This window comes from Chlamydotis macqueenii, chromosome 12, assembly GCF_036417535.1.
Source record: "Chlamydotis macqueenii isolate bChlMac1 chromosome 12, bChlMac1.mat, whole genome shotgun sequence".
In the NCBI taxonomy this organism is placed as follows: domain Eukaryota; kingdom Metazoa; phylum Chordata; class Aves; order Otidiformes; family Otididae; genus Chlamydotis; species Chlamydotis macqueenii.
In genome coordinates this window covers 15,846,014-15,862,066 of record NC_141567.1, presented here as the reverse complement: position 1 = coordinate 15,862,066, position 16,053 = coordinate 15,846,014, and the positions used below count along the sequence as shown (strand labels likewise).

The 16,053-nt window shown below is 42.7% G+C and overlaps 1 protein-coding gene across 9 annotated transcripts in view; it reads right to left on the bottom strand.

Moving 5' to 3' along the window:
- The window catches only part of NEO1 (neogenin 1), a 202,716-nt gene extending 187,661 nt beyond the window's left edge, over nt 1–15,055 (bottom strand). For 6 of the 9 annotated variants that reach the window (XM_086757425.1, XM_086757433.1, XM_086757430.1 and 3 more), the window contains exon 1: nt 14,748–15,055. In XM_086757425.1, the coding sequence (XP_086613551.1) occupies nt 14,748–14,862 (115 nt within the window). In that variant the 5' untranslated portion in view covers nt 14,863–15,055. The remainder of the gene's footprint in view (nt 1–14,747) is intronic. The other 3 variants (XM_086757428.1, XM_086757429.1, XM_086757431.1) reach the window with 1 other exon arrangement.
- Nucleotides 15,056–16,053: the final 998 nt, after the last annotated feature.

Sequence of the window (16,053 nt, the reverse complement as noted above, 5' to 3'; positions counted from 1 at the left end):
AATGAAATTCAATTAGTTTTCATTGTATGTATTTTTCTTGCCAAGAATTATTTATATCTCTGTATAAATCTACAAAGTAGCTCTACACCATGAAAACGTGTGCAGTGGCAGTTTAAATTAAGAACAATGCACCACCTGGACAAACTGCCACAACAGATTTGTCTTTGATACCCATCACGTTAGAAGTAATGGTTTAAGTGCTAGAATTTATCACCACTAAAAATTGTTATCATTTTGACACAACTATGAGCCAAAGCTGGTGTCAGGGTGGCATGGCTGGGCAAGAGTCACTTCAGGTACGCAGCAATGAGCTGTAATCCCAGTCCTCAGTGCCCATGGTTACAGAAAGGCATTTAATTTCCCAAGCAAATAAAGCTGTACAAATTCGGCCTTCATCTCCTCCTGCACCCCAAGACAAGCGTGCTCCGCGTGTGTAAATCACTCCTCCTCGCCCCGAGAAGGGAGATCTGCCGAGTTCTGGCCAGTTCTTTCAAAGGCAGGGGAGGGCAGCGGCCTTTCCCCAGGCACAGCTCAGTCCCTGCCGCACTGATGGGTAACAGCTTTCTCCAGCCCCCCGCTGCGGCCTCAGACATTCCTCTGCTCTGTCAAGCAATGAAAATATCAGCAACGGGATTAGAGCAAGCCTTGTAAAGAAAGACTAGCTCTTCAACATCCAAAGCCTAGGAAACAACATCAACATCTTTCTGCCTTCACAATACTGGTAATGACTCCAAAATTACAACCATTAATAGCATTTTTTTGAACTTCAAGCAAATTAAGACCTCTAAAAATTCAGTGATACTTTTGCATCATTAAAGGCCTTACGTTCCTGCAGGATGCAACCAAAGCTTGTACGTGTCCTTTAGGCAGGGCAGACTCCTGCACTTGCACTAATATGCACTAGGAAAATGAGAACAAGACAAATTAGAAAGCAAGACTTCTCTGCCAATTTAAAATCTCAGTGTAGGCACAGCCAGCCATGCTGGCCTTCTACCTAACCTCATACGGGGGTGTTCAAGGGTTAAAGTGGTTTTTAAAAAAAAAAAAAAAAAAAGCAGTAAGAAAGGAAAAATATTTTAGCTACAATGAGGAACAAAAGGAACACTTGAGAAAGGCTCCGAGCAGCACACTAATTGAAAGAAAACAATCGTGTGGAAGGAGGCCCTCGCTGCAGTGTTCAGCTTTGGATTTCACATTCACCTACTCAGCCAAGTAAATATATCTACATGAAATTACTCAATCACCGTGCAGCTTCCAGGCCACGTTAAGGTAGTAAAATTCTCATAATTATACTCCTCTTCACATATTTAAAAATCCTTTCAATGTTTACTTGAAAAGCTAATTGCTGACAGCTAGAAAGAGTGAAAACACTCTCCTTCCCAATTCTGGGGTGGAGGAAAGCATTCTCCCCCTCCCCACCCCAATTCTCAGGAGCCCTGTTCACCTCACAGCTCTGCTGAACAGCTTCGGCATCCTTACAGAGCCTCACAGCAAGTCACATCGTAAATACAACAGTCTCTAAAAAACAAAAATTGTAGTTCTGTAACTAGAACTCAAGTTAAAACCTACTTCTACAAAGCATTTACACATTCATGCATTACATTGGCATTAAAGATGCACAAATTTTAAAATTTTTAAATGTAGATAACTACCTCAGCATGCAAATCCAGCAGAGGTGTAAGAGACTTGTGTACAAACACATTACAAAAAATCCAAAGCTCAGCATGACATGTCACTCATTCCCACTCCAAGGTAGATTTCCATAGAAAAAAGGAAGACACTAGAAGATCCGTCAAACTCTTACTACCATCATCTGATACGTTACGCACGTCAGTGCTGTTGCCTAACAAGCATCTGTGGCACTTCACAGCTCAGCTCACCGCCTCCCTGCCTCCTCACGCATTCAGATTGCATGCGGCTCTGTCCATTTTTCTTGTACTGTGTGTTTCTCCCTTACCTACATTTGTGTGTGCATTATCCATCTCATACAACTCCCCATAGACACTTCGAGGTGGGGGATGCAAAAGAAAGCCTAGGATTTTTTTCAGAGTTGAAAAAATCCAAACAGATTAATTCAAATAATTTTTTATTATAATTCTAACCAGGATTTTAACTACAAGACTTACATTCAGTTTCCTAATTGATTTAAGTTTAGCCTTGTGGATGATACAAACCAGGTTATGCCCACATTCCAAAGGTATATTTTAAAATCTTTATTTTTGTACACCAAAAATCATGAAGCAACTTACATTATACTATAGCAGTGCTCAAAAAAAAGATCTCCAAGTTATCAGGGCAGTTTGTCAAAAACTTACAAGCTTAATTTAAAATGACCATCCTATTTACCAGAGCAGTTCAGATTTTCTGTGATAGTTCTGATGACCAGATTTCTTTTTTAGTCGAGCACAGGAAGGTAAAGAACGATGCCAGATGTCACAAACAGTTTGAAACAGACTTCCACAATAAACATTTTTTATTGATCCTTTTCTGGAAAGCAAAGTTTGAAAGTGAAAAAACACATGTAAAGGAGAGAACTTGTCCGGTCCAGTTGTGTCTTTATACAGACAAAGAGTTAGACATGGGGATGGCAAGGCCACAGTACTTAAACACTCATCCCAGAAATGTTTCCAATTTTATCAAAAAGTTGTGAAATCCAGCATAGTACTAACTTTGGAGACAAATGGTGAGGAAATGCACTACAGAGTTTACACAAAGGGGAGGGGTGGGAGGAGCTAACCTAAAAACCAGCAACCACCTCCCCCAGCACATTTTACTAATACAAGAACCCCGGCATCAAAGCATACGACATAATTAACACGTAATGCCTTTGTGATTAGTTACTGAATTTAAGTGTTGCTTTCTGGTAAGCTAAATGGTTTGTAAAAGCAAAGTACTCCAGTTTCTCTTTTCCTGCAACAAAAGCCCGATAAGGAAAGGAACACTGAGATTACATTTTGAAGTTTTTTGGCAACAGCTTTGTTTTCTGCCAAATATTTACAGCATCTTAATTTGGTTTTGAGTCACAGCTCATTGGCATACTAAAGTGCAGATCAGTTAGAATTACAGAAATTAGAGGGTTTGGTTTTTTTAAGTTGATTTTTGCCCAACTGGTCTATTCAAGCTCATGCTTTTAATTTTGCCACATTTATAGTGAGCAGTAATGCACCTGCAGAGTACATTACCATTACCTTCTTCCATCAATCTTTCTCCCTCCAGGTAAGTTAGAAGACTTGAAAACAAGTATTATATTTTTTATTCTAAAAACATTTAAGAAATGGCATCTCAAAATGAAATTACTTCTGCACGAACACCACTGAAGGTTGTGTCATAGCCTTGAAAGAGCATACAAGCTATTACAGAACAAGCATGGACCTTTCCAATTCAAGCTGCTATAAGAGTGCATAAATGCAACAATTATCATTAAAGGTAGAAGAATGCATTAAATGGGGATCTGCTTTTACAGTGATACCTAGATGTCATCTGGTCAACATGTAAAGCCCTTCTATCAATGTCTCAGAAAACCACGTGAAATTTTCCCAGCGATGAAGACAAAGGCGTTCTCATTACTAGAATTCCAAAACACTACCTAAAAAAACTGTACAGCTTCTGCAATTAACAAAACTGCACAGCACTAACAACGGAAATATTTCTACTTATTTACAGAGAATAGGTAACAATTCCCTACCCACACAGTACTTTCGGAAGCCCTCAAAGAAGGTTAAGTCTGTTTCTGAAACCACTAATAAAGTTATTTACAAAATCAGCAATAACATCCGTGACAATTTTCTGTCCACCCGAAACAGGCTATTACCCCATTCTACCGTTCCCTTTCAGATGTTTTGAGCAGCGACACAACCTCTACTCTTCAGTTTTCCAAAGGTCTGTGGTAACAGGTAACTCTAGACAATAACCATACAGCTATAAAAAAAAGGAACTATGATACACACATCAGCCTCTCTCTCCCTACTTGAGATCAAACTTTCCCTATTTTCTGACACTACAGGACAAAATTAAATATCTTAACCTCTCAAGTGCGTTTCCATGTCATAAAGCCATTTCTCCATTTTGTTCCATGACAAGAGTTGCGCAGTTTTTTTTTTAAAAAGGCACATAAATGTTCAGTCTTCGGGCTAGTGATACAAACCGCCAATTCACCCTACAATCCACTTCCCCTTCTTGATACAACCGACACGCAGCAAGACTGCACAAGTTCTAAGAAATTAGATGCTAGCGACATAGGGAGTTCACCAAATGTGTTGTAATTTGAGGTTCAGTTTACCAATTCAGTCCAGCTGCTTTGTATCCCAAGGGAACTGCAATCAAGACAGACCAGTGAATCTAGCTTTGCATTTGGTAGTAATTCAGCAAGGCACCTGATACCACCAGGAGCTGTGAGGCAGAATTGACAAAGGCTTTTTTTTTTTTTTTAAATTAATACCACCCTCATCACACTCTTTCCTCCACTCTGTGCACCTGAAATAAATAACAGCCCTTCAGCATGCAAGTTAAGAACAATAAAGTTACTTGTGTTAGAGGAGCTATAAGATTTAAGCTCCATATATCCATCTCCAATCGTAACAAACAACCAGTTGATAACTCCTCACAGCCTCCAATAGAAAGAGGAATGATCTGTTTAAGGACTAAACTTGGAAAAAACTTTCTTTAGAATCACGCAATATAAAAAAAAATAAAGGCAAAAATCCATTTCTTACAGGTCCTTGCTTATTTATTAAAGTTAAAATGTACATGCTTGAAAATGTTATACTAAAGTAATAAAGCCTGTGCATGATGAATGCAAATGCAAAGATGATGAAACTCCAAAGCATCGGCTCAGTCTCTGCTATGGAGCCACAACCAATGGTGCCTACAGAGTAAGTTCCACAGAGAACATAATAAAAAAAAAAAAACCGAGATCAAAATACACACATATAGACAGATACTTTCAGCTACCATGCATGCTGCCTTTTTTTTTCTTTAGATTGATTTCCACAGTAAAATGAAAAGCTCAACAACAGCAAATAAAGAAACAACCGGAAAACACTACCTTAAAAAATAACACTTCAGATTTTGGGCTGATAATGCTGTTACCATGAACACAAGATATTCCAACTGAGTTGAACCACAATAAGCCTTTAACTACCACTACCTAGAAGTCAATATATCAGATCTGCTTTGGATGCATTTCTTGACTGGCTTCTCCTCCTTCCACATTCAGAAATCAACTTCATCGCGTCCAAAAGCCTCTAATTTTAAATACAAAAATCTCTATTCACATACTGTGATGTTACCTTGCAGATTCCGCCTCCTTGTTTTAAACTAGACCTACAATATTTATATCAGCTATAAGGAATACTATTTGTCTGTACTCAAAAGCAACAAACTGAAAGGTTAAGAACACCGATTTACACTCAATAGCACAACTGGAAAAATCTCAGTAGTTCCAATATGACTCTATGTTTCCTGTAGCTGTGGTCTGTGTGTGTTTTCTTTTATCTGCTTCTCAAAAAAAGTTACATAAAACCACAATACAGAAATGGCTACCAAATCACTGCGGATACTGAAGCCATTTCTGACCTCTCAGTATTTAGGTATTTTTCAAAAACTACCGTAACTTCAGATAAGGAAATAAGTTAAAAGAATTCATAGCAACAAAAGAAAAACTACAGAACCTAAAATTAAGGCTCCGAAGACCTAAACTAGGTATAAAGCAAACAACTACGTGTGACAGTTAGGATAAATAAGCAGTTTTACACTTCAAACAGAAGACAAGCCATGTCAGATTCTAGAAAAGGAAGCAACCTGGGAAAACTATGAGGGAGGGCTGTCACACCCAAAACTTGCAGTATACTCTCTAACAGCTCTTAATGCTAATAAAAACAATGTGTCCCATAAAACATATTTACATTTACCGTTGCAAATTAATAGAAATACACGCCTGGAATTTCAGATGCGACTGTCCCTTTATCAGCACCTAAACAAGTCAAGATGCACTGCGCTGCTATGTGGGTTGGTAGAGGCAGGTCTGTCAGCATAATAACAACTTCTATCTCTGTATTACTGTGATCTCCTTAAGCAAGAAGTAATAACCAAGTCACTTTAAAAAACCCTCCCCTAAACTGCTCTGCAGAACCACCAAAACATACCGGGATAGGCCAGAGTGCAGGAAGGGAGCAGTTTTCCATCCCCCTGCTCACTCCTAACTGCACAGCTTGAGCACATCTCACCTTCACGCCAGCCTCCCAGTACGTGCACACCTCTGACACTTAATTTCAATATCCATTTTTTCCTGAGAAAAACTGAGCGATGTCATCTCTAGCTATAAAATTGGCTGGAAGTCTCCACACATTGAGGGTTGGTGTGGCTGCCAAATTTGCTTCCCATGCACCTTCACTAGCATATTGTCTCATCACGCGACACCTTTTCTTACGCTCCCAGCCAGGTTCCAATTCAGAGTTATCCTTACAGGATTTCATTATTGGTACAAGGATGATTTTGAAAGTTATGGCCTCACAAAGCTACAACACAGCTGTTAGCACGACAGATTCAGTGTGACACCTGAAATGACACGCTACACAAGGTAACTGTCATTAAATGAAGTCTCCTCTGGACTTCAAGCAAGTAAGCAGCTACTGCATTCAAAGAACTACCATTATCCTTTTCTGAAAGTGTAACCCATTGGGTAGTTTTACATTTCTCTTCCTCAAGGAAGCTTGTAGCTTTACTCCCACTTCGGAACCACTCAAAAAAATGAGATTTCAGCGCGGGGAAAAGCAACAAACCAAAACAGTAACTAAAGCCAAATTGAGAATTCATTACCAATCTAAAGATGAACTTCTATGAAACATTTTATTAGCAATTTTATTTAAAAACAACAACGCACACTTTCTAACAAAATTTTAGTCTCTAGATCTGAAATCAATATCCTATAATACATCACCATTTAATGATTAATATGGTGACACAAGACACGCAGTGTATTTTGTTCACAGTGCTTTTCTCGTCCAAACACGAGGCCAATCTCTACCATCACCAGAAAAAGCAGTCTTGCTTTCCCGTGCCGCTGTTCCTACGTGCTCCTGTCACCCTCTCCCTCCCACCAGTACAAGCACTCACACGGGCACATGGCACACAGAGCACTGCGAGAGACTCAAGAGATCTTCAAAGTCATGACAGGTCTAATGCCTTAAATGACTTTTGGTAGTCCGTTCTACTTTCAGAAAGAATATCCAAACGCCTCTATTTGTGACTCTGGCTTTCGCACTACAGTTACGCTATGAGGTTTCAATGCGTGAACTGCAGAGTGGTGTTAAGAAGAGATGTTCAGGTTCATTAACTGCAGAGGAAAACCGGGAAAGATGAAGCTTATACAGAAGGATTTGACTCTGCCTCAGCCCAAGTGGAAGCAAGTTGCTGGACTACGACACTGAAAACTGAGCTGAAAAAAAACTGGGTATTGCTTCCGAGTGCTCTGGTCTGCTACTGATACCAGTAAAATAGAGGGGTCTCTGCCAAAAGTAACACAAAAGAGAAATCAATCCAGCCAAAATGATCAGATATACAGTTTTTACTTCCAAGATAATGTACAGGGGAAATGCTATGTTACAGACAGAAATATTATACATATCCATACATTCACATAAATATGAAGACAAACTTAGATTTTCCATGGCTCAAAATACCACAATAAAGAAAACAAAATAAGGCAAAACTTTTCTAGAAAAGCACTTAATACTGGATGTAAACTACATGCAGAACATTAAATAGACAGAAGCTGTAGAAAAGGACAATGTATCTTCAAAACTGTACAAAGTCTAACAAATATTTCAATAGGCAAGAAACACCAGTTAAACCTATATTGGCACAAGCTCCAAACTACAAAATTCCGTACACATACTAGCAGCGCTGCATTATTCACCTCTAGGTCAACATCAACATTAGACACACGTCAAAAAAAGCTAAAAGCACATCAAACAAAATAAATTTATCAAAGTATAATAATAATGGAAGACAACTGTGCTGGCTACTGACACGTCCTTTGACTCAGTGTCACAAAACGTGACAGCTTCAAGACACGTAAAAAATACATCATATAAGAACAACGGTAAAATACTAAAAAGCCCACATATATGGGCAGAAAGCTAGAATACAAAAAAAAAAACCTGAAGTTGTTCACACTTATAAGCCAAAGAGAAACATAAAAAAAAACCAAACAGGTGGCAAAGTTCAGCAGAGCTGCACCGATCAAGAGAAATACAATCCCACTGAAATCCAGAAGGATACAACGTACAGAGGCAATTAGAAAACTAGGAGAGATTAAGTGAAATTTTAAGGGACCAGGGGGCAGAAGTACAAAAACACAGGAATTACCAATCACAGTAAACAAGACAGCAAAGACATTCAGGCCTTCAGTGGCAGTCACGCACAGGTAAGGGATTTCTTCAGGACGGCTCTCCCACCATCACCAAGTAAAAACACACCAGGTGATCAGAAGGGCTGAAACATCTAACAGACCTGTAAGAATTGTCTAAGCTTCTGTAGTAGAAAAATAAAAAATAATAATAATAATGAGTACAGTTTCGGGGTTTTTTAAGGCAATACTAAAAAAAATTACAAAAAACATGGTAAGATTCACTCCTGCATGGGTAACAAATAAAATTGTACTTAACTTAACTACAAAGGACAGCAGTATGTTCAAATTCTTTGAAGAGATGAATGAAATAGTGGGAAGTTTAACCACAGAATCGTTTTTCCACTTTTGAAAGACCTCTGGACAAAACTATATGACTAGAGGATACCAAGAACTACCAAGCTGCTATGGTTTGAGACATAAACTGAATCCTCAAAATTCATACTACTAAAAACCAGTCATTCACACAAGTCAACACATATTTAATGCACTAAGAAGATCAATAGATTAAAATTTGCAAATGAAGAAATTCAGCATAAGCAGTGTATCTGAATTTCTTCAGTGGTAACCAGTACCAACTCAGCTGCACAAACTACTTCACAGCAAAGAAAATACACTGATAATGTAGGCAGAATGATGCATTTTGAAGGAAAAAAGCTCTGATGTTCAATTCATTGTTTCTAGGCCAACTTACCAACTCAAGACAAGACTTCTTACTGAATAACTATGAAAACCAGAATGCAAGAGGAATAGAAGAATAAAACACTGCCACATCATAGATTACCAGTACATTCCTTCCTAGAAATGCCATACTCGGTCCTGGTCACATCACAACAAACCAAAGCTGAACTGGGAAAGTTTAAAGACTGGCAACAAGAATCAGTGCATGTCAAAAAAAAAAAAAAAAACCACCACCTAAGTTTATGTATTTGGAGCCCAGCGAGTTCCCGAGTTGGACAGCCCCTTCTGAACAGAACCTTTAGGGATGTGGTTGTTAATTTTTTCCTACTAACAGGTCCAATCACTTTCAAGTATTCCAAAACCTCCAGAAGCAATGAGTGGAGTGACATTGTTTAGTCACAGTGAAGAAGAAGGAAAAAAAAAAAAATAAACAAAAAAAAACAAAAAAACAAACTCCTTTTGCTTCACAGTAATTTACTTGTTTGTTAAAGGGACATTAAGTAGTTTTCATTAAAGCTAAACATTAAATCTTTTCACTTTCTACACAAACCAAATGCCTCATGGTTGTCACATACTCCAGGGAATTACCCAAACTCGGAAGAAAGTTTAGGAGCAGAATATTGCCAATTCTTTCACTCCCTTTGGTAAGGTCAGCTTTATTAAAAAAAAAAAAAAAAAGCTGTTTTAACTGATGCAAAAAGAGTTTATCATTGATTGACAGTAAAATTAAGATATTCTCTTCAACACAATACTAAATAGTAAAAACGACACTTAAAACTAAAGCATCTGAAATACCATACAAAGCTAGTGCTTCAGTTTTCCTAAAGAATTCTGCAACTACACACACACAAATTGTGCTCATCTATTCAGATGGAATTAATCAGGATTACCACTTTCATCCTGGCAATTTAACTGTAGAGCTAAATCAATAGCATCCAATCAGTAAAATATGACTATTGTTTCCACAGCGCTAAGATGCTTTCTCTATTAAGAACTGGTTTGCCTTTTTGAGATCAATAGCCTGGGAGCATGATATTTAACTGTTCAGGACACAGATCTGTCTCAGCAGGATAATGTGAAGCAGCAGCCCTCTGAATATCCAGGGCAGCATCCCTCCGCGCAGAACCCAGCACCCGGGCTAAGCAAACACACATCACAGCCTCCGCTACCACTTCCAAACGCTGTACTGAGACTTCTGATCTTTCAGGGGTTGAACATCCAGTTCTTAACACTCATAGGAAAGTAAATAAACCTATTCTGTAACCAGCACTGAAGCTGAACACATGAGAAGCTGCAACCCTGGCCCTGCAGCCAGCTGAATTCTAATGCTGCAGCCACTGCAACCCCTGCAAACTGGTTAAACACAAGTGTAGCCGAGCCTCCCTTCCACTGACTGACTTCATCACTAGAACGGATTCCTTACGGGAAACGAGCATTAACCGGTTATTAGCAAGAATTCCAGTTACACCTCCTCATAGACAATGTGAAGTGAAACTTCTAAAACTCTGGCTTTGTAAGAATAGTGCATGTTTAGAAAAGTTAGCTACACACATATCAGCATATATTTCATATACGAAATTATTTCCAATGCAAACCAGTGATAGTAAAAATATTTGCTTTCAAACCCTATATCAAACTCAGGCTGATGCTGCACAAGTTAAATGTTTTTACAGTTTGAAAGTAAGGGCTAAGGAACAGATCATATTGCTCTGTGTAGTTTTCTTAAACTCCCACTCCACTTCCACACTCACTCCTTATCACCCTCATCTTCTTGGCAATACAGCAAGCGTGCATTAGCTGCCTACATAGTTTTCAGATTGCTCTGAGAATCTTTGGCTGAAGGTTAATGTCTTGCGAATCACACCATTTTATCATCAGGAATAACCAAATGCTCTCATCTATACAAAGAGAAATCTACAGTATGTCATTTCCTTACATAAATTGCACTGATAAGTTAGTGGGAGGTAACTAAGCCAAGTGTTCTTTTTAAATACGACAATTTGTTTGCTCTTTTTCAGTGTTAAATTAGGCACAGGTGTGTACGTGTGTACAGAAATCTTACAATTTTTAAACTGAAATGTTAGTTTATTAGGATAGCTTCATAAGCAAGTCAAATAGTTTTCTCAGATGACTAATAAAACAAATAAACACACGCTGCAAAAGCCATAAGCAACTCAGGCACTTGTAGCCGAGATAAGCAACAACGCACTGCCGCAACCCCAGTGAAAGGCAGCCCGGTTCACAGACTATTAGAACAACAGTTCACTCTCAATAAATATGCTCCAGCACCAGCAGACCTTTTCCCTGTTGCCTATTTACGCACGCATGTAAGCAGTGGCACGGGTTTCCACACATCGCAGGAGCTGTAAGCAATCAAACTTCTTCTATCGGATCCCATGCAACACCCAGAACACACGAGGCTGGCACTTATCGTATTTATATGATACGGGAATATCAGCTGGAGACCTGTGCTTAAGCAGCTTGGGATGTAATTGAGACTTGAATATTCCTACTCTATTTTTAACTTGGGATATATTTAGAAATAATCAAGTACATACAAAACAGAAACAAATTTCGACCTTATGTTTCTAAGGAACTCAGATGGGATCTATGCTCCCATCTTCTTTAGCTTTCAGTGCACTGCGCCCACCCTAGAAGGAGCATCCCACAGAGCAGCACGTGCTGCCCCAATGATCTGTAATCAACACGTTGTTAAAAAAACCTGTTCAGTTCTGGGAGTCTCCTGCAGCTTTCATGCTCACCAGTTTCTAATTGCATTTGATTGCGGACTTCCAAAACTGCCAGTTTATCCTTTAACAACAAAATACATATTGATTTCAAGGACCTCAGGAATACCAGGGAGAGACAGAACAAATTTCCTGCTTCTGAATAATCTCATTTGCAACCTTAATGGTGCATATAGGCTATCACAGCTTTTCTATCAGAAATTAAGTGGCACTAACTTCAATTTTATTCTTAATAATGCAATCCTGTACAGATCAAAGTTTTTACGTTAATCTCCAGTCAGTTGCAAACAGTTACAACAGGCAGGACTTAGCTTAATTTGATGCTTGTTCCTTACTACTGATTGCTTTTGTTTTATTCCCTTAGCTAAGTGAAACATTGTCCTAATTCTAAAATCAGTAGCTCATTTTACCTTATCTGCAAAGGAACCAAATAGACTAGGAAACACACTAACGCTTACAGATACAGAAAAAAATGAAGTTATATCTTTTTTTTCCTAAAATAATTCATCTGCACTTTTTTCTTCCTCAGAGAGCAATAAGTGGCTATTTATAGATGGGATCAAACGTCACTCAGACATACACAGCTATATACAAAGAATATGTGTTTCCAAACCTATAACTTCTGCTCATTTACATCATTTTTATCAACACCAAAAGGTCAGCTTTTTTTTTCTTTTTCCATTAAAAACATACTGTTATAGATATAGCAAGCAGCACTTGTCTTAACAAGCAGAGTCACAAGTCTCACAGCTAAATCTCCATCTGGACCCACAAACTAGTGTTCCTCTGCCTCTCCGGCCCTTCACACCAACCGAACAAGGCTCCTCTGAGCATGGTAAAGGCATCACACTCCACACAAAACATGGGACAGCAAACAGCACTATCACCCTTGCATCTGAAACACAAAGGGCAGCACCTTCATGCATGATGTGGAACACCTGCACCTGACTCCCGCTCCTACCAGCGGGGAGGGACTTGAAGATCCCTCTCCCACCTGCCACATACAAAAGTGTGTGGAACACCCTCTACTTTAGAGCAAATAATCATCAGGTGGGAAGTAGTGTGAATTAAGATTAAGTTCATCCACTATACATGAAGTATCTCACCCCCTCTGAGACAAAGAATGAAGAAAGCCTCTCCCTCTCCAGTTACTCACTCCCTCTAAGTAACTGGTGCACGCTCAGGGTTAGGGCAAGCTCAGCTTCTGGTCCTCACCAGGGATGAAACAGGACAGTACCCGTTGATACGGCACAAAAAGACTTTCCACAACAGAGAAAGAGAAGACAGCAGGGGTTCACCAGAACTTACAAGATTTCCACAGTTACTAGTAAATTCCCACTCGATAAACAGTCAGCTTCAATTAATGCTTTACTTTGCACATTTCATCACTCCCCCTTTGCAGACTTAATTAACATATTTGTTTTCAACAGATAAAACTTCACCTATCAATTTGATTTACTCAAACCATAAAGGATTTTTTTAAAGTAGCAAAGACCAGCCAACACAACTGTAACCACAGTTAGCTGTCAGGAGAGCCATAAATGTCAAAAAAAGAATTGTCACATGGTAAGATTTTACACATCAAAAAAAGTAACTTATCTATTTCACATACTCTGTAGATCTTTCAATCCAAATACAATATTTTTCAAAGGGAAAGAAAAAACTGCTTCAGACCTGGAATCTGCAAAGCGTGTACTGTGTGAGACTAAATAAATATATTACATGTCATCGGGATTCAGCAGACATGGTTACACCAGTGGTATCTAAGCTGAGAACTACCACGGACATTACTGCCTAATGTGATTTAAACCAGGACAATTACACCATTTAGTATCAATTTAACCACTCTCACTTTTTGAAGTTGCCAAAAACCACTCATTTGACTAACAGTTTTTTTCTAAATTCCACTTGCACAGAGCTTTCTTTTAAAATATCAGGATTCAATCTACAAGGCAGTATTTTTAAAAATGCCCAACAGTCAAGACTAGATTTTCTCTCCAGTTTTCTACTAGTTTGTTGCCGACAAGGAGGAAAAAAAAAAGTTAGTTTTTAAAGCCAGTATTTTGCAAAACGAGCAGATAACAGTGCAAAACTAGGGAGTCTTGTATAGTATTAAGGGTCTTTTTGCAAGAGTGTTTTTAGAAAGCCTTCTCGCAGGCACACCGTGCTTCATCTGGATGAGATTACGTTTTCCGTAGCCTATAAAGGACCAGGATTCAATAATGGATCATTAAAGGCAACAATGGTAAAAGGTGTGAGAACTACAGCGACTGAAATGCTGCCAGATCGCTCGTTTCTGGGCTACCGGGGCACAGTGTTCAGGCAAGTTCCCCTCTCTCCACAGGTTGTCCGTCACCTCCTCTCCGGCAACGAGTCCCTTACCGGTTCCAGGAACGCTGGCCGGCTCTTCCAGCTCCGACAGAGCCCGCCTGCGCCCCCGCTCATCTCACGCGTGCTCCTGCCCGCACGAAGCACAGGTGATTCGCTGCAGCACTGGCGCTGCAGAAGGGGCTTCAGGTGCCTCCCGCTCCCCCCCGCGCCGGGCGCTGGCGGGGGCGACCGGCCGCGTACGGAGGACAGCAGTGGCCTCTGCTGGTGCGCGCACCGCCGCCCACGCCGTCCCGCTCCCACCGGCGGAGCGGACCTCCGCGGCACCGGGGGAGATCGCGCCGGGAGCGGGCAGCCGCCGCCGCCGATCGCCTTCCCCGGGCCGCCGGCACCGCCGCGCCGAGGGCGCCCATTACCCGCCCTCCGCACACACACACCCCCCCGGCAGCTCCCGCCGCCCCCGGGATCCGCGCGCCCCCTCGGCGCCCCCCGCCGCTCCCTCGCACCCCCGGGGCCGCCGCTGCCCGCCTTCCCCGCGACGCCGCCGCCGCCCCCCGCTGTCAGGGTCTCGCCCAGCTCCCTACCTGTGAGGAGGCTCTGGGAGCCGCTCCGAGCGGCGGCACCGGCCGGCTCCGGCTGCCCGAGGAGAAGGGCTATCCAGAGGGAGCCGAGGAGCCGCCGGGCTCTCCCCGCCGCCATCTCTCCGCTCCCCGCGCCCGGCAGCCGAGCACCCAGCGCCAGCCCCTCCCCCGGGGGGGCTCCTCCTGCCTGCCTGCCGGCCGGGGCGCACTCCCCGCTCCTCCGCCGCCCCTGCGGCACCCCGAGGAGGCGGCCCTCAGCCGCCGCGGAGAGCGGCCAGCGAGGCAGGCGGCAGGGAGCGGCCGGGCTCACTCCATCGCGGGCCGGTCCCGGCGCCGGGCTCCGCCGCTCCCTCGCACGGAGCCAGAGGGGCGCTCGCCGCGCGCTCCTCCCCTCGCTCGCTCCCGCCCTCCCCCCCCACCTCCCTCTCGGCCCGCCCCTCCGCGCGCATGCGCCCCCGCGCTCCTCCCCTCCCCCCGGCTCGCTCCCTGCCTCCCGCCGCCGCCGACCCCCGTGCCAGGTGCGCGCGCGCCCGTCCGCCACTGCGCCTGCGCGGCGCCCCCGCCCGCCGGGAAGGGCGGTGCGAGGCGGGAGCGGTGCGGTGGGGTGGGCCGGTGCCTCGGGGCGGGACCGCCGGCCACGCTGGCCGGTGCCGGTGCCGGTCTCCCGCGCCCCCACCCCCGGCCCATGAGGGCAGTTCCGCGGGGGGCGAGGAGGCCGCAGGGTCGACAGAGTGGGCTGCGGGGTCAGACCCCGCGTTTCGGCTTGTCGCGGTGCCACGGCACTCCCGCCGGCCTCGCAGACGGCCGCAGCGGGAGCGATGCAATAAATACCGGTCTTTCCGTCAAATAAACTTATGTTTGTTCTTCTCTTAGCAGAAGGCCAGCGTGGCTGCAAAATCTGCATGTGTTGCCGCGCACGAAGGTGTGCAAAAACAAAGGAGAACGCCAATCTGGCTGGCCCTGCCAGTGCGGCGAGCCGGAGGAGCAGCTGCCATGGAAGCGAGGAGTTGTTGGGCGGCGTGGTGCTGGGAACCGGCTGGGAGATGCAGCAGTCCTGCCTCAGAGCTACCGAGAGGGAAAAAGCCTCTCGCTAATCGTGTAAAAATAACTTGCAGAAACTTGTTTTGTTGGGGGGGGAATCTCTGCTGCTCAATTTGGGATGTCGGCTTTCGTAATAAGCGTTTCTCAACAAACCAAAGGATAAATAAATGTGAATAAAAGACCAAACATAGTTTGAGAAGGCAAATGAAATGTATTTTCATCCTCCTGGGGGTAATTAGTTTTATACAGTATTTGCCATTCAAATCCA